Raw genomic sequence first — 20,608 nt, forward strand, 5'->3', positions numbered from 1 at the left:
GTGAGAGAGGAGAGAAGGGAGAGGGGGGAGGGGAGGAAGAAGTGGGGGGAAGGGAGAGGAGAGAGAAGAGGGAGGGGAGAGCAGGGAGAGGAGGAAGCGGAGGGAGGGGAGGAAGAGGAGAGCAGGGAGAGGAGGAAGAGGAGGGGGAGGAGGAGGAGAGAGAGGAGGGAGGGGGAGAGAGGAGAGAAGGGAGAGGGGGGAGGGGAGGAAGAGGAGAGGAGAGAAGGGAGAGGAGAGGGGGGAGGGGGAGGAGGAAGGAGGGAGGGGAGGAAGGGGAGAGAAGGGAGAGGAGGAAGGGCCAGCGGCAGGCGCTGCCATGGGAGGAGGCGAGGCGGTGGGCGGCCTCCGGACAGATGGCTGTCTCCGGGCGAAGGGCTTTGGGGAGCCAAGTGCGCTCTCCCCGCGAGGGTTCCCCTTCCGGCCGCCCCAGGCGCCTGCCTCCTGGACTCAGACTCTCCAGTGTTTTCTCAGTTACTGGACAGAGAGCCCCGAGGAGCTGAGGGAGCCGAGGGGGAGGGAGGGCAGCCCAGCGGCGAGGGGGAGGGGGGGGCTCACAGAGGAGGTGGGAGGCAGCGCCGAGGAGGCCAGCTTCCAGGCTCCCCTGTGCCCAGGCTCCTCCAGCCACATCACAGACCGGCCCAGCCAGGGTGGCGCCGTCCTCCGGCCCATGGGGGCCTGCCTGCAGCTTGGCGGTCTCCCCATCTCCCCGTCTCCCCGTCTCCCTCTGGCCTGTCTCCCCGCCTGTTCTGGTGTGAGCAGCCCTGCCCGCCCTCCAAGCCGCTTGGGCTGGGAAATGCTGCTCAGCAGCCTCCGGCCGTCCCACGGCTGGGAGGCCCACAGCTGGGAGGCCCACGGCTGGGAGGCCCACGGCTGAGGCCCCACGGCTGGGAGAGCCACGGCTGGGAAGGCCCATGGCTGGGAGGGCCACGGCTGAGGCCCCACGGCTGGGAGGGCCACGGCTGGGAGGGCCACGGCTGGGAGGGCCACGGCTGGCCTGCTCCGGTCCTCTTGGGGCGGCCTGCGGCGTGTGCATGCTGGCGCCTCGGAGTGTCCCTCTCCCCCGTGAGGCCACCTGTCGGGGGCAGGAGGGCTGCCGGGCCGTCGCACATTACCCAGCCGCCTCCTCACTTAGTCGTGTGAGTCCCGGCCGCCATGGCTTTAGGGCGACACCCCAGGCCCATGCAGTGTCCACGCCGCTTCATCCACAGCCGCCAAGACGGGGCAGGCGGGACGTCCCTCCGCGGTGCGGAGCCACAGGCGGGTCCATGCCGAGAGGGAGGTCACGGGGACAAAGGGGAACCAGGCCTGGCCGGCGGCTCAGTGTTGAGCGCATCGCCCGCACACTGAGGGTCCTGTTCGCTTCCTGGTGAGGGGCAGTGCCCGGGCTGCAGGCTCGTCCCTGGCCCCGTCGGGCTCATGTCGGAGGCACCGATCGATGTGTCTCTCGTGTCAGTGTCTCTCTCACTCTCCCTCCTCCCTCCTCCCTCCTCCCCCCCTTCCACTCTGAAAACTCATTGGCGGAGAAACATCCTCGGGAGAGGGTCAGCCAAACACATGTGCTACCGAGACCTGAGGGACTGTAGCCGCTGGTCGCTCAGGGGTCTCCACCAGGACGCGCTGGGGACAGGGGCAGGGACAGGGCAGGCGCCGGGGCGAGGGGGGAGGGTGGACAGGCGGGCCAGAGGGCTTGGGGCCATGAAACTGCTGTGAGCGGGACAGTGAGGCCGTGAGCGGGACGGTGAGGCCGTGAGCGGGACGGTGAGGCCGTGAGCGGGACGGTGAGGCCGTGAGCGGGACGGTGAGGCCGGGAGCGGGACGGTGAGGCCGTGAGCGGGACGGTGAGGCCGTGAGCGGGACGGTGAGGCTGGGTGCGGGACGGTGAGGCTGGGAGCGGGACGGTGAGGTTGGGAGCGGGACGGTGAGGCTGTGAGCGTGACGTTACACGTCTGTTCAAACAGCCTTGAGGCCGTGACTGTGGGCTCCAGGTGTAACGTGTCACAACGCAGGTGATCACAACAGGACTGTGTCCCCTCCGCCCGAGTCCACCTGCTGAGGCCATAGGGTTCCCCGCCCCCCCAACCCTCCCACCTCCCCACCCCCCACCCCGGTTCCTCAGAGCCTCTGAGGACGGGCGCTGCAGCTGGCCCCGGGGAGGGCTGGTACCATAGGACAGACGGGCCCTTCTGTGAGGAGTGAGGACACAGGACACAGGGCCACGGGGACCGGGAGGAGAAGGTGTCCACACGCCCAGGACAGGGGCCTCGCGACCAGCCTGAGGACAGGCAGGGACTGTCAGTGACTGCAGCCGCCCAGGGTGCTCACGCAGACATGGCACCGGGTCCCGGAGGAGGTCGGGGGCCCAGATCCTGGGAACCGGGTCCCAGAGGAGGTCTGGGGGCCCAGGTGGAGGTCGGGCCCCAGATCGTCCCGCTGGGCTGGCTGGCCCCTCGCTCATTGTCATGCTGAACCCTGCTCCCCCCCCCCCACCCCCGGCCACACGTCCAGCCACAGGTGTGATGGAGCGAGAGCCCGCACGGCCCACGGTGCCCACGCCTGCCCGCTCCTCCCGCCAGCAGGGGGAAACACCTCCTGAAGCTCAGGGAAACCCGGGGTCCCCTCCCTGGAGCAGAGAGCTCCCGTTTGCGTTGGGATTAATTTCTCAGCCGCTGCCTTTGAGCGGAAACACTTGATGAATCGCTGCTGTGACGGGGGCCGGGCGGGCAAATCCAGCCATCCATCTCCCCGCTCAGCGCAGAGCGGCCCGGCCTCCATCACTGGGGACGGGCGTGGGGCCTCATGCGCTCCTGGTGGGGAGACCGCAGTGGAGGGTGCCTCCTGGGACTCCGCTGGGCCCCAACCTGCAGACCCTGAGGCCGGGCCGGCGCTGGACACGCCCAGCCACGTTGGTGCGCCCTCCTCCCGGGAACGGCCAGCCGTAGTCCCTGGTCCCACAGCTGTACCGTGGACACCCTCCCACCCACCGTCCGCTCAGCCCGGCCCTGTCCCCTCCCAGCCCCGGGGCCAGAGGTCTGAACTCAGTGTCAGTGCTGCCCCCTCTCCCCCGTCAGAGGCCCTCGTGGAGGAATTGCTGTGGGGTGAATAGTGTCCCCAAACCCACGGTCAAAACCCTAGGCCCCCTGAGCCTCAGGCTGTGGTCACTGGGAAACAGCCGTGGGAGGCGGGCCTGGCGTGGTGGACGCTGTGGCGTAGGCTGGGCCTGAGGTGGAGGAGGGGTGCCCGCAGGCCAGGGAAGGTGAGGGCCCTGTAGTGCCAGGCCTCCGGCTCCCTCAGCCCCGCCCACCCCTTCTGCACTCTGAGGCCGGTGACCACTGCCCGGCCGCCCCAGAAAGCTCACTGGCTGGACGCTGGCCACGGGGTCGTCTCAGATCCCAGACTCCATGTGGCCGGTCGATCCCGTATGGTCTCTGTCCCGTGTGCTCTGTCCAGTCCCGTGTGGTCGGTCCATCCGTGTGGTCTGTCTGTCCTGTGTGGTCTGTCTGTCCTGTGTGGTCGGTCCATCCGTGTGGTCTGTCTGTCCTGTGTGGTCTGTCTGTCCTGTGTGGTCTGTCTGTCCTGTGTGGTCTGTCTGTCCTGTGTGGTCTGTCTGTCCTGTGTGGTCGGTCCATCCGTGTGGTATGTCCGGTGTGGTGGGTCTGTCCCGTGTGGTGGGTCCATCCCATGTGGCCAGTCCGTCCTGTGTGGTCGGTCTGTCCTGTGTCCGTGGGTGGGGTCGGTGCTGGTGAGCAGGAGGCGGGTGAGGGACGCGCAGATGTCATACCTTCATGCTGGTCTCGTTGCTTCTCCCCCGTTTTGCTCCTCCCGTGGACATGCTTCTGAGCGGTGCCGAGAGGTCACGGCCGAGCTCCAGGCCTGGTTCCTCTGTCTCCCGGGAGCTCTAGGTCCCGGCACAAGGCGGCGTCCGGGGGGCTAGTCCGCGAAGGCCTGTGCGTCCCGGTCCCTCCCGCGGCGCCTGGCGGCCCCCACCCCCACCCCCACCCCCGCTGCTGGGAAGGGGCGGCCCTTCCTGCCGGCCCCCTCTGCCTCTCGGGGAGCACGCTGCGGGGGAGGCTGTGTCTGCCCCCGGTAGCCGAAGGTGGAGCATGCCGGGCGTCCGTTTGTCCTTCTGTCTCGTGCTGGCTGTTGGGCCTTCGCCTCGCCCACATTTTAGGGTGCATCTGAGCCGTGTTTGCCCAGCGGCTGGGACAGGCCCGCTCGGAGGGCAGAGCCCAGAACAGACTGCGAGGAGCGCAGAGGCCGGTGCGCGGGGGAACGGGGAGAAACGCTGCTCGCACCCAGTGAGCCCAGAGGCGCCCGAGTCCTCGCAGAGAGAACACGGGGCTGCAAGACAGGACAGCAGCCCAACAGGGGAGGGGGCTCGGGGGTGGAGTGTTGACCTTTGAACCAGAGGTCAAGGTTTAATTCCCAGTTGGGGCACATGCCCAGGTGGGGGTTCCATCCCAGTGTGGGGCGCAGGAGGCAACTGATCCGTGATTCTCTCTTCGCTGAAGCTTCTACTCTCTCTCCCCCTCCCTTCCCCTCTGAAATCAAGAAAAAAAACTATATTTTTTTAAGTGTCAAACAGGAGTGAACAGATCCCTCGTAACAAACCCAGAAAGGAGAGGAATGAGCCCCTCCCCCAGCACGTCCCGCCCGCAGGCTTTGGGCCAGCGTCCCTGGCCCTTCTCCGTCAGCTCCGCTCGCAGGGGCCCTGAGCACTGGCCACCAGGGGGCAGCCCGGAGATCGGGGGCCCTCACTGGTCACCAGGGGGCAGCCCGGAGATCAGAGACCCCTCACTGGCCACCAGGGGGCAGCCCATGGGATCGCGAGGCCCTCACTGGCCACGAGAGGGCAGCCCGGAGATCGGGGGGCCCTCACTGTGGCAGCTGAGCCTTCCACGCTGTCCTGGGTCTGGAGGCGGAAGCCGGCGGAGCCTGAGGTGCCAGGCCACATTGCCTGGGCCCGGCCCTTGGAGCCGCCCTCTCACCCGGAGCCCGCAGGTGCCTTTTAAACTACATCCGAGCTTTCGGGGTACCCTGTGCGCCCGGGGCTCGGAGTTAGGGTGCCTTTCCGGACTTCCTTGTCCTCAGCTGCAGAAGAGTTAGGCTGTGAGCCTCCACCTCCCCTCCCCCCTCACCTTTCCCAGCCAGGCTGCAGGCGAAGCTGTTCTCAAACAGGCAATGGGGGGGGGAGGGGGGCGGCTCCCAACGCCCGCACACTCCTCTCACCGAGAAGCTGCTGGAGAAGTCCTTACCGGAAATGAGGTTTTGAAAAATAAATGCGTGGGGCCTCCCAACACCAAGATCGGGAGGAAGCCCATGGTGACAGGGACGGGGACACAGGCCGGAGCCCCCGGGCCCGCCGCCGTCCGGAGCAGGCGGCTCGGCAGCAGTTCCTCACCACGACCGCGGCCCCGGCACGCCTGGGGCTGGAGCCGCGTCCGCGCCCCAAAGGCGGCAGGTCCAGTGCCCGGCCGGGCGGGGCGCACACCAGGCTGTGGGTGACCCCATCGGGGCGTGAGGAGCCAGCAGACCGAAGGTCCTCTCGCTCTCCTTCTCCCACCCCTCCTCTCTCTAACTCAATAGAAACAGCCTCGGGTGAGGATTTTTTTAGAAAAGAAGGCAAACAACAAACTCGGGTGTATTTAAAGATTTGAGAAGATTTACATAACGAGGACATGTTTGGATTTGGGTTTGTTAAGTACGTCGAAAATTAAACCAATAAACAGATTACTCCGCTCCAGAGAACAGGAATGTGCGGAGAGGCACCGCAACCGTGTGCATCCGTGTCCTTTAGCAGCTATTCACGTCGTGATGTAACCGGAACGTGGATCTCGTTAGTTATAACTGTGACTGGAAGACGCCAGCACGGGAAGTGGGGGGGGAGGGAAGGAAGGGGGCAGGTGGTGAAGGAAGAGGCTGGCCTGGTGGCTTGGACCTCCCAGCGGACGCCCGGCGGGCGATGCGGCGGTTGTCACGTGGGGGAGAGGGTGGCATCCAGTGGGCAGAACCCAGGGACCTGCTGGGCCCTCTAAGCAGCAGCCTGCCCGCTGAGGACCTGAGCACCGCCCTCCCCACAGCCGGGCGTCCCCAGGTGACACCCAAAATTCAGACACCGAGTGGGCGCAGGGTTGGGATGGGAGAGGCGGACTGACGCGGAGGGCTGCTGCACCAGGCGGGGCGGGGCGGGTGGTGGCCCTGCGGGCAGGGAGCGGGCACTGTCTCTGGACTGTGTACGTTCCACGTTTTCAATGAGGGTTCTGTGGGGCAGAGGGCTGTGGAGGGCGGGCATCTCGGCCCTCAGACGCTCCCAGGCTGGGTGGGCACAGCGTGGTTCCTGCCCAGCGTGGGACCCCGTGCCTTGCAGCTGGGCCCAGCAGGGCCTTCGTGGGGCACATGGTGCCCCTGAAAGGATGAGATGCCAGCCTGGGCGCCGAGGAGCCGTGAGCGCCCTATCAGCCCCAGGTTCGTCCCCGACGGCCGTTGGGAGAGCGGAGCTGAATGCTCGGTTCGCCGAGTGGCTGGCGAGTCACGCATGGCGCTGCGCGTACCACCCGCCCCACCACGCGGGGCGGACCGTGGAGCTGAGTGTCCGTCCTGGGCCTGCCCGTTCCTGTGGCACAGGGTCCCCTTGCCCCTTGCCCGCCCCTCTCGTGGGAGGGTATTTATAAGCATTGAGGCACGCGCCCTTGGCACCTCTGCCAGCCCTGCCACGCGCTCCTGGCACCCAGGCCGCGGGTCCTGCAGCCACCACGCCCAGCTCGGGGGGGGCTCCATGGAGCTTCTTGACTTGGCCGATGAGGAGGAGGACGTCAGGCGGGGTGGCCACGGGGGCAGTGGGTGTGTGCAGGCCACCGCCCCACACGGCTGTGCAGCCGCCCCTCTGCCCGGGAACAGGGCACACGTGTCCTCAGGGGCAGGGAGGCAGCTGGGACGGGGCTCCGTTCCCGTGGCCGGTGAATGCAGGCGGACCTCCTGTCCCACCTCCCAGGAGGCGGGGAAGGGGGCGGCGGGGAAGGGCGTGTCCCCGGATGCGTGTTCCCAGCCTGGGAAGCAGGTGATCGTCCTGGCTCCTCTGAGCCGGCGTCGGCTGCCCCGTGAACGCTCCGTGGATCCGAGAGCCCAGTGGGCGCTGCCAGAGGACTCAGCCCGGCTCCGGCCCCCACTGCATGCCCCCCTGTGCCCCCAGGAGGGCGCAGTCGGCCTTGGCCGCTCTCTCACAGCCGTGTCCCCGCAGGTGAACAGCGAGAACGTGGTGAAGGTCGGGCACCGGCAGGTGGTGAACATGATCCGCCAGGGAGGGAACCACCTGGTCCTCAAGGTGGTCACGGTCACCAGGAGCCTGGACCCCGATGACACCACCAGGAAGAAAGGTGGGTGCCCCTCCCCCGCCGTAACCCCGAGAGCCGGGCCCACCTGCTCCGGGAGCCGGCAGAGCGGCCGGGAGCGGGGTTCGGAGGTGACGGGGGAGCTGGCCCGGCCAGTGGTGGCCTGGCTCCTGTCCGACCAACTGGCCACGGGGCCCGCTGTTTGCAGAGCTGGCTGCCCCCCGGATCCGGGCGCACCCCCCTCCCGAGGGAGGCGGCAGGGGGAGCCCCAGGCAGACCCGGTATGGCCCCGGTCGCCGGCAGGGATGGAGCTGGGGACACACATTGTCCTGCCCGCAGCCCTGCATTCCCACCCACCCACTGAGAGCCCTCCGCTGGGCAGGGCCCATGCCTCGCAGCAGGGAGGGCTGCCTGGAGGCGGCAGCCTGCGGGGTGAGGGGGTGAGGAGAGCTGCTTGGGGGGCACCAGGGGCCAGCTCCTAGGCTTCCTCAAAAGGAGGCTGGGGGGGCATGGGCACCCTGAGGCCCGTCCCTGCGGAGGGACGAGGAGCACCCCAGCCTGTGGAGCCTCCCCGCAGCGGGCAGGGCCAGCCAAGGGCCACAGGCTGCGGACCCGCCGACCCCGTTAGTCACCGGGACACAGACCTCCCGGCCCAGCCGGGCAGCCAGGTGGCCGGGCCCCCACCGACAAGCGGGCAGGCCCGAGCGCCAGGGCTGCTGGGCGAGTGCCGAGGGCGGAGGCGGCCCTCGCTGACCTCACGGGGAGTCGGAGGCCCGCAGCCTCCCAGGGTCCGGAGGCGGGGGGTGGCGGCCTCGCAGCCGGGCGCTCACGCCGGGCTCTCTCCTGTCCGCCCCCAGCGCCCCCGCCTCCCAAGCGCGCTCCGACCACGGCGCTCACGCTGCGCTCCAAGTCCATGACCTCGGAGCTGGAGGAGCTGGGTAAGAGCCGCCGGCGCCCCGCCCCGCCCGCGCCCACGCCGGGTCCGCATCGCGCCTGCGGCTTCGGGGTGGGCTCCTCTTCCTGGTCCATCTAACGTTGTTTTGTTTTGAATTTCTGGGCCTCTCGCCAGTGGATAAAGGTAAGCTGCCCGCCGTGTCCGCACCACCGGAGCCCGCGGCCTCCATGCCGGGCTCCCGCCAGCAGCTCCGCCCGGGGGCCCTCTGGGAGGCGGTGGGGTGGCCTCCGGGTGCGCTGCCCCGGGTTAGGGAGCCCCTGGCGCCCGCGGGAACGGCCTCTTGGCCCCATCGGGCGGGAAGGTGGCAGAGCAGGTGGCCGTGCGCCCAGCGGACCGAGCTGACCGCTGAGACGCCGGTGCCCGGAGCTGGCGCCATGTCCGTCGTGCTGGGGCGTCGCCTCGCAGCCTGGAGACACGTGGCGAGGAGGGACGTGACCCCCAGAGATGGCGGCGGGAGGTGCTCTCTGCGGAGCGGGAAGAGGCGGTGCAGGAGGGGCAGGTCCCTGAGCCAGCAGCCCCGCAGGCCCAGCGGGGCTGCAGGGGGTGGTCTAAGCTCCAGCCAGCGTCTGCCTGGGGATCGCTCCCCCTCGCCCCTGCCTCCCAGGAACTCATCCCTCTGACCACTCGCCGCTGGGAGGGTCTCTGCCACTTTGTCCGTTCGTGGGGGGCCCGAGGGGGCAGGTGGACCAGCCGTGCCGGCCGCACCCCTCACTCACCCCAGGAAAGAGTGAGTCTGCTGGCACCCATCACCCCGCCCAGAGCCAGCGCTCCCCGGAGGCCCCTCCCCCACCCTGTCCATCCGGGCAAGACCCCCAGAGACAGCCGCTGTCCCTGGTGGCACCCGGTGGGCGACCGTGCGGTGAGGCCCGTCTCCTCTGACCCCAGACGGCTGTGCCGCGCCATACCTGGGGCCTGTGGGGTGGCCCCCGAGGGAGCCCCCCTTTAAGGGGCCTCTCCCCCGGGGACCTGGGTGTCCGTCGTGGGCGGAGTCGCCCTGCCCGCACTGGCCCTGGGGGAGGGGCGTTCCGGGCGGGTGAGGGCGGGGTGCTGGTCCGCCGCTGGAGTCCGAGTCTGGGCCCTGAGCCGCTTCGGGTCCTGTCAGCCCGGCCGGTCGGGTTTGGGGTCCCGTGCCCCACGGGACTCACGCCCCCTTTCTGTTTGCAAGCCTCGGTCCGGAAGAAGAAGGGTAAGGGGACGGCCCTGTCTGTTTCCGGCCCCCACCCCCATGGAAGGACCCTCTGTGGTGGCGTGGCGTTGGCGTGGCGTTGGCGTGGCGTTGGCTGGCGTCTCGCGTGTCGGTGGCCTGTGCTGTCTCCCTGTGCCGGCTCCCAGGGGCCCCGTGCTCGGACCGTCCCTCCGTCTGTCCCGTCTGCTTCGCTTGTCACGTCTGTGGTCCTGACGTGTTCCCCGCCCCGAGCTGTCTTCCTCAAGGTGTGAGCCCACGGCCTCGCTCGGCGGTCACCGCGGGGCTGCCTGCGGCTCAGGAGCAGGCACGGGGGCCCCGGCCCACAGATGGGGCTGAGGCCAGCCTCCGGGCCCTTTGCTCTGGGGGCACTCCCCCCAACCCCCAGGAGCCCCCCACTCCTCAGCGGCCTGCTCTGCACCCACAAGAAACTGTTCTTAAGGGAGAGGGGGGAGGCGCGGATCAGGGGATCGGGGGTTGTAGGCGGACTCTCCCTGCCCCCCCTCAGGGCTGCATGGGGAGAGGTCGGGCAGCAGCAGACCCCTCCCTGGGCAGCACCCACCTTTGGAGTGTTCTCACCTGGTTGCCGGAGACAACACCCCAACAATGAAAAGAAGCAGCATCAAGTCAACACGCCTTTCGGGGGCCCGTCTCAGGGCCTCGGCTGAGGCACCAAACCGGGGGACAGCCCAGACGAGGCCCTCCTGCGCCTCCAAGGCCACGGGAAGCAGAGGCCCCACCGGGAGCGGCAGGAAGGACCCCCCCCCTGCAGCCTCCGGGGGGCTGACCTCTGACCCTCAGCTTCAGAGTCCCGGCTGGGAGGGGTGAGATCTGCTCGCAGGCACCCCCTCTCAGGGGTTTGCTCAGGGGCCTGGGCACCGACACATCAGGGAAGCAGCCCCCTGCGCGGCCCTGCAGCGCCTCCCACTGAGCGATAGGACCCCGGCTCACTGCCCATCTCCAAACCCTGCGTTCCCACCACGAGCCCAGGGCTGCCCCCCCCCCCCCGTGCTCGCCCGAGGGCAGACGGGACAGAGGGGCCAGGACAGGCGGCCACAGCCACAGGCTCCGACTGCAGAGGGCGGGCAGGGGCCGCGGGGGTCGGGAGCTCCCCGCCCCCCTGCCCGGCCGCCGGTCCTCACACCTGGCCCTCTGCCCGCCCCGATGCGGGCCGCTGAGCCGGCCTCCCCTGCGGGAGGGCCCGCCGGTGGGGCGTCGGGAAGGCAGGACCCGGCGTGTGCGGGCCAGTCGTGCTGTCCGCCATGTCCGCACCACTTCCCCGTGTGCGGACCGCCAGGAAGTGTGTCCGTGAACAGCGTGCGTGACGCGGGGCTGCGAGCGTGTGCCCGGGCTGTTCTCAGTCTGGCCGTGGGGTGCGGCTGGGCTCTGGCTTCGGGCTGGGCGGCCCTGGGCGTGGCGTTGGGGAGAGCTGGGGAGCTGCCCCTGCGGCCGGAATGAGGCGGGGCCTGGGGCCCGGGGAACTGAGCGAGCTCTGGGCGATGGCCAGGGAAGGGCCGGCCTTCCGGCTCCCCGAGGGTCCCGGGGCCACACAGCCACTGCCGGGAGGGGTCCCGAGCAGGCGAGTCCTGCGAGGAAACGGCTCAAATCCAGCCGCGGAGGAGCCTGCCCTGCCCTGCAGGGAGGGCTTCATGGAGGAGGTGATGCTGAGGGTGGGACCAGGCTGTGGGGACCAAGGGGGGGTCTGAGGGAGGAGGGCTGGCAGCAGGTCGGGGGGCCGCCGAAGGGTGTGGACAGGCCGCAGAGCGGCAGGATAGGGGCTGAGGACAGTGACTAGCTGGGGTGTCCCCACCAATTCCCTGAGGGGTGACCGGGGTCCCCACCATCGCGAGGGGAAGCAGTGCCCCCAGAGGAGGCAGCGGGAGCTGACTCCCAGCTGCTCCCCGCCCCTCCCACAAGCCTCCCAGCGGGATCCGGCCCCTTCGAGGGCCGAGCTTCGTGGGGAGTCACAGGCCCGAGCGGGAGCCTCCTGGCTGGAGAGCAGAGTGATCAGAGAGGCGGTCCCTACACTGGCTTCCGGCTCCTGACAAGCCCAACAGGCTGCATTTCAGCTTCGTAAACGTCTCCATGAGGACCAGTAGCCGCCACACCCGGCTCTCCTCACACTGGGGAGGGGCCCCAAGCGCAGGCGGGCATCGGAGCCTCCCGTGGCTGCTGCCTCCACCCGGCCCTCGTGCCCACGCTGCCTGGCTCCCGCCCGGCTGGGTCCCAGGACCGGCAGCCGCACCTCCAACTGACGAAGCCCCGCGTGGGCACTGGCACCGGCATCAGTGCTGCCTGAGCGCCCTCGGGCGCCAGGCCTCCGGGGTCTTCCCATCTTGTCCCTGTGCCAGCCCCCGGCGGCCTGGCACGGTGCTGGGCGGGAGAATCCCTGCGCCCGCACCAGGCCGGCCACCGCGGTCTGGAGGCGGAGCAGGCAGTTGCCATGTGCCTGGGAGGCTGTGCCGCGGGGCTGCCGCCTCTGACCCTGTGCCCGCTGTTCCCGCTGCAGATAAGCCCGAGGAGATCGTGCCCGCCGCCAAGCCCTCCCGTGCCGCCGACAGCGTGGCCGTGGAGTCCCGCGTGGCCACCATCAAGCAGCGGCCCTCCAGCCGGTGCTTCCCGTCCGTGTCCGACGTGAACGTGAGTGGCGGTTGGCGGCGGGAGTGGGCGGTGGCCATCCTCCCGCGTGGGCTCACGTTCCCGCACTGGCCAGACCCAGCGCCTGGCCCGGGCCTCAGCTGGACACTCGGGTGGCGGGGAAGTCCCGGGACAGGCGCCCTCTGCCCAGCGTCCTGCACCCCGGGCCGCCGCGGCGGGCGAGGCTGGCCTGGCCCCTCTCACCCGTGCCGCCTCCGGTTTGCAGTCCGTGTACGAGCGCCAGGGCATCGCCGTGATGACGCCCACTGTGCCCGGGAGCCCGAAGGGCCCGTTCCTGGGCCTCCCTCGAGGTACGATGCGAAGGCAGAAGTCAATAGGTAAGAAGCTGGCCGCGTCCGCAGAGGGCCCCGGCTCAGGGCCCGGCCCGGCAGTGCCCGGCCGCCCGGGCCCCGCCCCCTGGGGTGGCCCCAGCCCCGCCCTCCGGACGCCACGTCCAGGAGCTCCTCCAGCTTTGCGAGCCAGGCCACCCGTGCAGCCCGGGGGCCCGGTGGAGGCAGGACAGGGTCGGTGGGCAGTGGCTGAGCCTGTGTTCCGCACCCCTGCCTTCCTGCCAAGACCATGGTTCTCGGGGCGAGCCCCGGACACTGAGGGTGGCTGGTCGGGCTGGACCTCTGATCGCCCTGTGCTGTGTGTGTCCGAAACCACTTACTCTCGTGAGCGCCACACGATTCCCACAGACGGTTCCGGGCAGGGTGACCGTGACCCCCTGTGAGCCGGCCCCGCGCTGTCCTCACCCTGCAAACCAGAGGCAGGCGCTGCCGGCGCCGGGCCGGCTGTGTGGGGACGGGGCACTGCGCGTGGCGGCGGCAAGGCCTCCTGTCGGAGCTGGAGGCGCAGCGGCCGCACCTGCGGCTCCTGAGCCCCCACCGGGCTCGGCGCAGAGCAGCCTCGGCCGTGGCTGCCGTCAGTAACCGCCCTTTCCTCCCGCCAGACAGCAGACTGTTTCTGTCAGGTCAGTGCCCGGCATCCCGGCACCTGCCGTGCGCCCGGGAGGCGTGTTCCTCGCCGCCGCTCCTCGGGCGGGCGGTGGCGGGAGGAGGCCGCAGGCTGGGAGGAGCGGGGCTTTGGAACACGCCTCACGGGGAGCCGCCTGGCACGTGCCTGGCCTTGGCTCTGCGAGTCATCATCATTTGAAGTGATCGTCTGTCACCTCCAAACCATGCATGCCCCAGCGTGACACTCGTGACCTCACCTCTGTCGGCATCCTTGTGAGCGCGTGGCTCCCGCCTCCTGGAGTGCGTGCTGTTGTCGTTCTTGTAGCTCAGATTGTGGGACACAGGCAACATACACACACACACACACACACACACACACACACACACTCACACTCGCGTGCACATGCATGTGTCAGCTGGGCTCTGGCCCTGGCCAGTCAGGTTGTGGGACCCACGGCGCCCTCAGCAGCCGGGGGCCCAGGGGACCAGCCCCCGCACCCACACATCCTTGCGCCCTCTGAGGCCCGGGAGCCCCAAGGCCCTCAAGCCCTTGAACAGCCCAGGACACACACCGGACAGGACATCCCAGGGCCCCGCAGGGGAGGGGACCACTCACTGCACCTCCGCACGCCCCTCTGCCCTGGTTTCAGACCAGTGGGGAGGCCACCTCAGCCTGAGACGCTGCTGACACCAGGGCCCCGGCCAACTCCCTCTCCAGCTCCGCCCCGCCATGCTGACACACTGCGTGCACACAGGAAGGGCTGACGGCCCTGCCCGAGGGGCCCAGGCGCCCGGCTCTGGGCAGAAACAGAACCTCAGCAGCACGCACTCCGCACCCTCCTCCCCCTCCTCTTACTTCACTTCATTTATTTTACATTTTTGGCTCAGATGGGCTGTGTCCCTCGGCATGTGCGCTGTGCTGTGCTGTGCTCTGTGACGTGGGCGGCGTGGCTGCCACGACCCCACTGACCCTGCCTCTCCCGCAGGAATAACGGAGGAGGAGCGGCAGTTCCTGGCTCCTCCGATGCTGAAGTTCACCAGGAGCCTGTCCATGCCGGACACGTCCGAGGACATCCCCCCACCCCCGCAGTCCGTGCCCCCGTCTCCCCCGCCCCCCTCCCCCACCACCTACAACTGCCCCAAGTCCCCGACGCCCAGGGTCTACGGCACCATCAAGCCCGCCTTCAACCAGAACCCCGCGGCCAAGGTGTCGCCGGCCACGCGCTCGGACACGGTGGCCGCCGTGATGCGGGAGAAGGGGCTGTTCTACCGCCGGGAGCTGGACCGCTACTCGCTGGACTCCGACGACCTCTACGGCCGCACCCCCGCCGTCCAGGCCGGCGCCCGCGGCCGGCGGGGGCAGATGCCCGAGAACCCGTACTCGGAGGTGGGCCGGATCGCCAGCAAGGCGGTGTACGTGCCGGCCAAGCCCGCGCGGCGCAAGGGCACGCTGGTGAAGCAGTCCAACGTGGAGGACAGCCCCGAGAAGGCCTGCTCCATCCCCATCCCCACCATCATCGTCAAGGAGCCCTCCACCAGCAGCAGCGGCAAGAGCAGCCAGGGCAGCAGCGTGGAGACCGACCCCCCGGCTCCCGAGCCGCCCGGCCAGCTGCGGCCGGACGACGGCCTGGCCGTCAGCAGCCCCTTCGCGGCCGCCATCGCCGGGGCCGTGCGGGACCGGGAGAAGCGGCTGGAGGCCAGGAGGAACTCGCCCGCCTTCCTGTCCACGGACCTGGGGGACGAGGACGTGGGTCTGGGGCCGCCCACCCCCCGGGCACAGCCCCTCGAGTTCCCCGAGGAGGGCGCTTTTGGCGAGGAGGAGGGCGCCGAGCAGCTGGTGTTGCCCGCCTCGCCGGGGGCAGTGCCCAGGGAGCCGGAGAGCCATTTGGTGGGTGGCGGCGAGGCCAGAGCTCAGGGTGAGGCCGGGAGGCTGCCGAACACGTCCAAAGCCAAGTGTCCCGAGGGCAGCCCCGTGGGGCCCCCCAAGGGCGGCACCACGAGCCCCGAGAACTACGTGCACCCGCTGACGGGGCGGCTGCTGGACCCCAGCTCCCCGCTGGCCCTGGCGCTCTCCGCGCGGGACCGAGCCATGAAGGAGGCCCAGCAGGGCCCCAAGGGGGAGGCCCCCAAGGCCGACCTCAACAAACCCCTCTACATCGATACCAAAATGCGGCCCAGCGCGGAGGCGGGCCTCCCCTCGGCCGCCAGGCAGGGCGCGCGCGGGCCGCTGCGGCGCCAGGAGACGGAGAACAAGTACGAGAGCGGCCCGGGCCGGGACCGCAAGGGCGAGGACCGCAAGAACATGCTCATCAGCATCGTGGACACGTCCCAGCAGAAGCCGGCCGGCCTGCTCATGGTCCACACGGTGGACGCCGCCGCGCCCGGCAGCCGCCTGGAGGCGGGGGGCGAGGACGCCGCCGCGGAAGCCACGCCGGGCCGCCCGCTGCCCGCGGTGCCGGAAGGCGTTCCCGAAACCGAAGGTGCTTTACCGATCGCCGCCGGCCCCGAGCCCGCGGCCACCACGCCCGGCAGGACCATGGTGGCGGCGGGCTCCCTGGAGGAGGCGGTGATCTTGCCATTCCGCATCCCGCCCCCGCCGCTGGCGTCCGTGGACCTGGACGAGGACTTCGCCTTCACTGAGCCATTGCCGCCCCCCCTGGAGTTCGCCAACAGCTTCGACATCCCCGACGACCGCTTCGCCTCCGTGCCCGCCCTCGCGGGCCCGTCCCCGCAGGACAGGAATGGCGCCGCCCCGGCCCCCGCGCCGAACCCCAGCCAGCCCGCCGGCTCCGCCGACGGCAAGACGCAGGCCGGCCTCCCCAACTGCCTGCCGGCCCCGCTCCTGCCACCGCCCGAGAGCTTCGACACCGTCACGGACTCGGGCATCGAGGAGGCGGACAGCCGCAGCGGCAGCGACCACCCCCTGGAGACCACCAGCACCGTCTCCACCGTGTCCAGCATCTCCACGCTGTCCTCCGAGGGCGGCGAGAGCGTGGACACCTGCACGGTCTACGCGGACGGGCAGGCGTTCGTGCTGGACAAGCCCCCCGTCCCGCCCAAGCCCAAGGTGAAGCCCATGGTCCACAAAGGCAACGCGCTCTACCAGGACGCGCTGGCGGAGGAGGAGGCCGACGGCTTTGTGCCCCCGCCCGCGCCGCCCCCCCCGCCCGGCGGGGCCCAGCCCGGGGCCGGGAAGGGGGTCCAGCCGAGGACCTCCAAGCTGTGGGGCGACGTCTCCGAGGTGAGGAGCCCCATCCTCTCCGGCCCGAAGGCGAACGTGATCAGCGAGTTGAACTCGATCCTGCAGCAAATGAACCGAGAGAAACTGGCCAAGCCGGGCGAGGGCGTGGACGCGCCCACGGGGACCAAGCCGGCCGGCCTCGCTCCCAGGTAAGTCCCACGGCGTTTGGCCAGACGCCACCCGCGGCCGGGCTCCCTCGGCCTCATCCAGGCGACGCTGGGCCGCAGCGTGAAGAGGGCTCAGGAAGCCTGCGTGGCCGTCTCTCGTTCTCCTGGACGTGGGTGCAGGCGTGGGCACAGCCCCCACCCTCCCGGCAGGAGGGCGCCCCCGGTGCAGAGCCAGCGCCCTGGCCCCCGGAGCCCCGTCTGCACCAGGACCGCCTGGGGCCAACCTGGAGCCTCGAGCAGCCGGGACGGCCCCACTGGGCGGAGGGGGTGTCGGGTGCCAGTGGAATGGGGAGGGGGTGCGGGGGCGGGGGCGGTGTGCCTGGTCCTCTCCCTCCTCCCATCGTTCGCCGGCTGAGGGCTGGGGGGGCGGGACCGGGAAGTCAGTGAAAGGCGCCCCAGCCCATCCCCCCCGCAGGCCAACCTCATGGAAGCAAAGCGTCCACTTGTCCCGGGGGCCACTCTCGGGTCACGGGGTCAAGGCTGCTGCCATGGGAACTGGGTGTAGAGCAGCTTCCGGGCTGTTCTCCGCACGCAGTGCCCGTCGTCGGTCCTCGGTTCCGGCCATCTCTCCGCGGCACGTGGTTTCACGGTGCCGGGGTGGCGGCCCGTTTCCCCAGCTGGGGTGTGCGCTCAGGTTCCTCACGCAATTGACAAGTCTCTCCGCACCCGTTGGGTGGCATCCCGCGCCCACAGCGAAGGCCAAAGCCGTGAATCGGGGCATTGCGCCACGGCTGGCCCTGGAGGTGCGGGCCGAGCCCCACAACCCCCCGCGCTCCTCCGGGCGGAGGGGAGCAGCTCCTCCACGGCCCCCAGGACTCTCCGTCCGCAGAGAGAAGCTCGCACACACCGCACCTCCGGTGCGACGCCGCCGCTAACTGCCGCCCAGCAGTGCCCGGGGGCGGGGAGTCCCTCCCCCTCTCCGGTGGACTCGGTGACGCCAGCTGCCACGCACACCGAGTGCAAGCGCACTCATCCTTCCTCATTGTGCACGTAGTTCAGCGACGACAGCGCGGCGTCCAGTTCAGACGCTTTAAGTGTCCCTCGCGTCACAGAGGGCGTCCACCCAGGACTGACCTCCCACACCCGTGTCCCGCAGCGGCCGAGGCGCACAGGTCGTGTCGCTTCGAATTCCAGAGAAATCCCCAGGACTGGCTGAAGGACACGGTTCAGCAGGACAGGCGCGGCCGGCCGGCGGTCTCCGCCACGGGGCCGCCCAGAGCACAGGAGACACGGACACACGCAGGGTGGGCGTGCTCGCTCTGCAGCTGTGCCAGCAGGACGCCCGCCGTGCGGTCCGCGCTCACATCCCAGAACAGTTCCTTGTTGGCGGTTCCTTGACCGAGGGGCTGGCCAGGCTGCACTTATCACCGCCTTCGCTGTGTTCCCACAGGGTGGGAGGGGCATTGTGCTCAGGTGCCCGTGCAGGCCGGACGATGACTGCAGAGGAGCAGGCCGCAGGCCAGAGGGCCGAGGCCTCGCCGGTGCTCAGCTGGAAGGACAGCACAGACCGGGTCGCAGGGCAAATCGGCCAGTGGCCAAGGGCTTCTCTTGGATGGGAGGCAAGGCTGGTCCCCTCCCACTCCTTCCAGCTCCCAGCCAGTGCCCACAGCTGGACCAGGACCAGAGAGCAAGGACCAGGAAGGCCATGGACTCTGGACACGGGCTCAGCCATCGGCCTGGGACCAGGATCCGCGGGGGTGGAGGCCCCGGGCAAGCGGCCGAGGCGGGGAGGCCGAGGCCCTCCCCCTGGAGCGGATCCCTTCTGCAAGTAGGCCGCCGCCACACACCTGCGCCTCTCCGGGGCCTGGGGTCGCCGGCTCCCTCGTCCGGAGGCTTCGAAAGGAAAAGGGGCTCCTCCCTGGGGAAGAGTGAGGTTCCAGGGAAACGACGGAGCAATAGTGCAGCCCCCGTTTCAGTGCGAGGCTTATGGCGGAGGGTGGGCCTTGGAGCGCGCACGGTGGTTTGCTCATGGAGTGGCGGAACCTCGGCTGCGTGGCCCCGAGGCCTGAAGGAGTGGGCGCGAGGAGCAGGGCGCGGGGCGCGGCCGCCTCCGTGCACAGGGCCCCCCTCGGCGGACACTCCTAGGACAGGGAGCCGGGCCCAGCCCAGGACGCGGACACGGAGGCCGGGACACGGACACGGAGGCCGGGACGCGGACACGGAGGCCGGGATGCGGACACGGAGGCCGGGACGCGGACACGGAGGCCAGGACACACTTCGGAGTGGAAGGATGTCGGAGGGGACGGCGGGCGGCAGCCAGGCGGGGTGAGGGCCTCTCGGCAGCTGTCTGCACTCAGGTCCAGGCCGCCTGGGGTCCAGGCCAGGACCAGGCGGGGAGCCCGCGGCCCCACTTCCACCTCCTGACCCAAACCCACCGGCTGCGGCCAGGGCGCCAGGCGCCGTGCGGGAGGGGAGCTGCCTGTTCGGCTGCAGGCGTGGACAGGTCGCCTCTCCGCTGTGAGGGGGGTGTGGGGGTCGCAGGCCCTGGAAGCCGGGGTCCTCCCGGCTCCCATCCAGACATGGTGGCGTCTGCTTGCTCCCTCGGGAGCCCTCCAGGTTACCCAGCGCTTTTCGGGGTGCCCAAAGGCCACCCGAGACTTGCCTTCGCCTCCTGGGGACGCAGATGGGCTTAGGGAGTGGAGTGGCCACGGGTCCCAGTCCCGCAGGCCGCCCTGGCCGCTGCCTCCGAGGCCCCTCCCCAGCCGGAGCCGCCAGCTGTGTGCTCCGTGTGCCACCCCAGGGCCTGTTCACTTAAAATTACCCGGTTTGAGCTTTTTACAAAGTGAGCTCGCCCAGCACACACTCCGCAGCCCCGAGGACACGCGCTCCCGGGTCTTGGCAGCCTCAGCGCCAAGGGGCTATCCCCTCGGGCCTCGCCTGGAAGGGGAGGTGACGCCGTGGGGGAAACGGTCAGAGGGGCCTGGGGTCCGCCTTCCCCGCTCCCCGCGGACAAGCCTCCGGAGGCTCGTCTCGTCCTGAGCGTGTCTCCCTTGACGGCCAGCGCCCCCCGGGCTCCTGCCTTCTCTGCCCGTCTGAGTGGCCGGGGCTCGGCAAGGGCCCAGGGTGAGCACCTTCTTGCTCCGCAGGGACCTTGCTCTGCTCTGGCTCTGGGTCAGGCACAGCCTCCTGACCCGGGATGTGAGCTTCCTTTCCATCCCCCGCTCGGAGGGTGGGCCAGGCCCCTCACGCCCTCAGAGGCACAGGCACCTGAGAATGGGGGCTGCGTCAGCACAGACACCCCGTGTGGAGTGAGCGAGGGGCATGAGACTCGGTGCCCCACCCCTGCTGTCTGGTCAGGGCCCACCCGTGGAGACGGGAAAGCCGCTGGAATGCCAGCTCCCTGCCCAGCCGCTGGCTGATGGATGGCGGGCGGCCTCTGAGTGTCCGTCAGCTCTCAGCTTTCGTTTTAATTCTCGTGTTTCCTCTTGGTTTGATTTAAGAGGCAGGACAGGGAGGGACCGTCCAAGAGCCGGTGTCTGTTCTAAATCGGCAGTGGGGCCGTGCGTTCCTCCCTGGAACCCAGGGGTTGCCTAGCAACAGCATCTCAGCAACCAGAAGATGCTGGAGAACGTCGGTGCCATGAACCCGAGTAAACCGAGCGGCTGAGGCCGGCCAGGCGGCTCCCAGGGCCCGGCCTCCGCGGGGAGCTCTTCCACGGCGAGGGCTGGGCTGGGCGGCCCAGCGTCCGGGGCTTTGGTCTTGGGATGCGGACCCTCCCGCCAGCGTGCGGACCCGCCCTCCCCAGCAGCTCAGCCCCAGGCTGGGGACTAGCTGGTTCTGAGCGCGTCCGACAGGGCACCCGCTCCAACGGGGCCTCGCGTAGTGTTTCCTGGGTGGTGTCCGTGCAATCACGTGGCCCGGACCGAGAGGGCAGGTGGGGGGTCCCCGTCCGAGGACGGCAGAGGCGCCTCCCTCCTTGGCGGTGAGGGGGGGCATGGACGCTCCGGTCGGCGTGGCGCTCTGCTCCCCTCCACCCTGCGAAGCCGTCTTTTATCGTGACCGATGCTGCGTGTCCTCAGCCTCTGCGTTTTGTCGTTTCCATTTGCTCCGTGACGGGCGTTGGCAGAAGAGGGTCATGCTGAGCGGAAGTAAGTGCTGGTGCCCTCTGTGTGCTGTGCCTCCTGCTTGTGGCGCCCTCTCTGCT

At 69.8% G+C, this 20,608-nt stretch overlaps 1 protein-coding gene across 10 annotated transcripts in view; it reads left to right on the top strand.

The window, feature by feature from the left end:
• Positions 1 to 20,608, top strand: part of SHANK2 (SH3 and multiple ankyrin repeat domains 2) — a 132,586-nt gene that overhangs the window by 107,805 nt on the left and 4,173 nt on the right. For 3 of the 10 annotated variants that reach the window (XM_036416646.2, XM_036416652.2, XM_036416654.2), the window contains 8 exons: positions 7,235 to 7,370; positions 8,183 to 8,263; positions 8,395 to 8,403; positions 9,446 to 9,466; positions 11,973 to 12,103; positions 12,327 to 12,438; positions 13,053 to 13,073; positions 14,043 to 16,446. In XM_036416646.2, the coding sequence (XP_036272539.1) occupies positions 7,235 to 7,370; positions 8,183 to 8,263; positions 8,395 to 8,403; positions 9,446 to 9,466; positions 11,973 to 12,103; positions 12,327 to 12,438; positions 13,053 to 13,073; positions 14,043 to 16,446 (2,915 nt within the window). The remainder of the gene's footprint in view (positions 1 to 7,234; positions 7,371 to 8,182; positions 8,264 to 8,394; positions 8,404 to 9,445; positions 9,467 to 11,972; positions 12,104 to 12,326; positions 12,439 to 13,052; positions 13,074 to 14,042; positions 16,447 to 20,608) is intronic. The other 7 variants (XM_036416650.2, XM_036416653.2, XM_036416649.2 and 4 more) reach the window with 6 other exon arrangements.

Source organism: Pipistrellus kuhlii, unplaced genomic scaffold (genome assembly GCF_014108245.1).
Source record: "Pipistrellus kuhlii isolate mPipKuh1 unplaced genomic scaffold, mPipKuh1.p scaffold_m20_p_56, whole genome shotgun sequence".
Taxonomy (NCBI): domain Eukaryota; kingdom Metazoa; phylum Chordata; class Mammalia; order Chiroptera; family Vespertilionidae; genus Pipistrellus; species Pipistrellus kuhlii.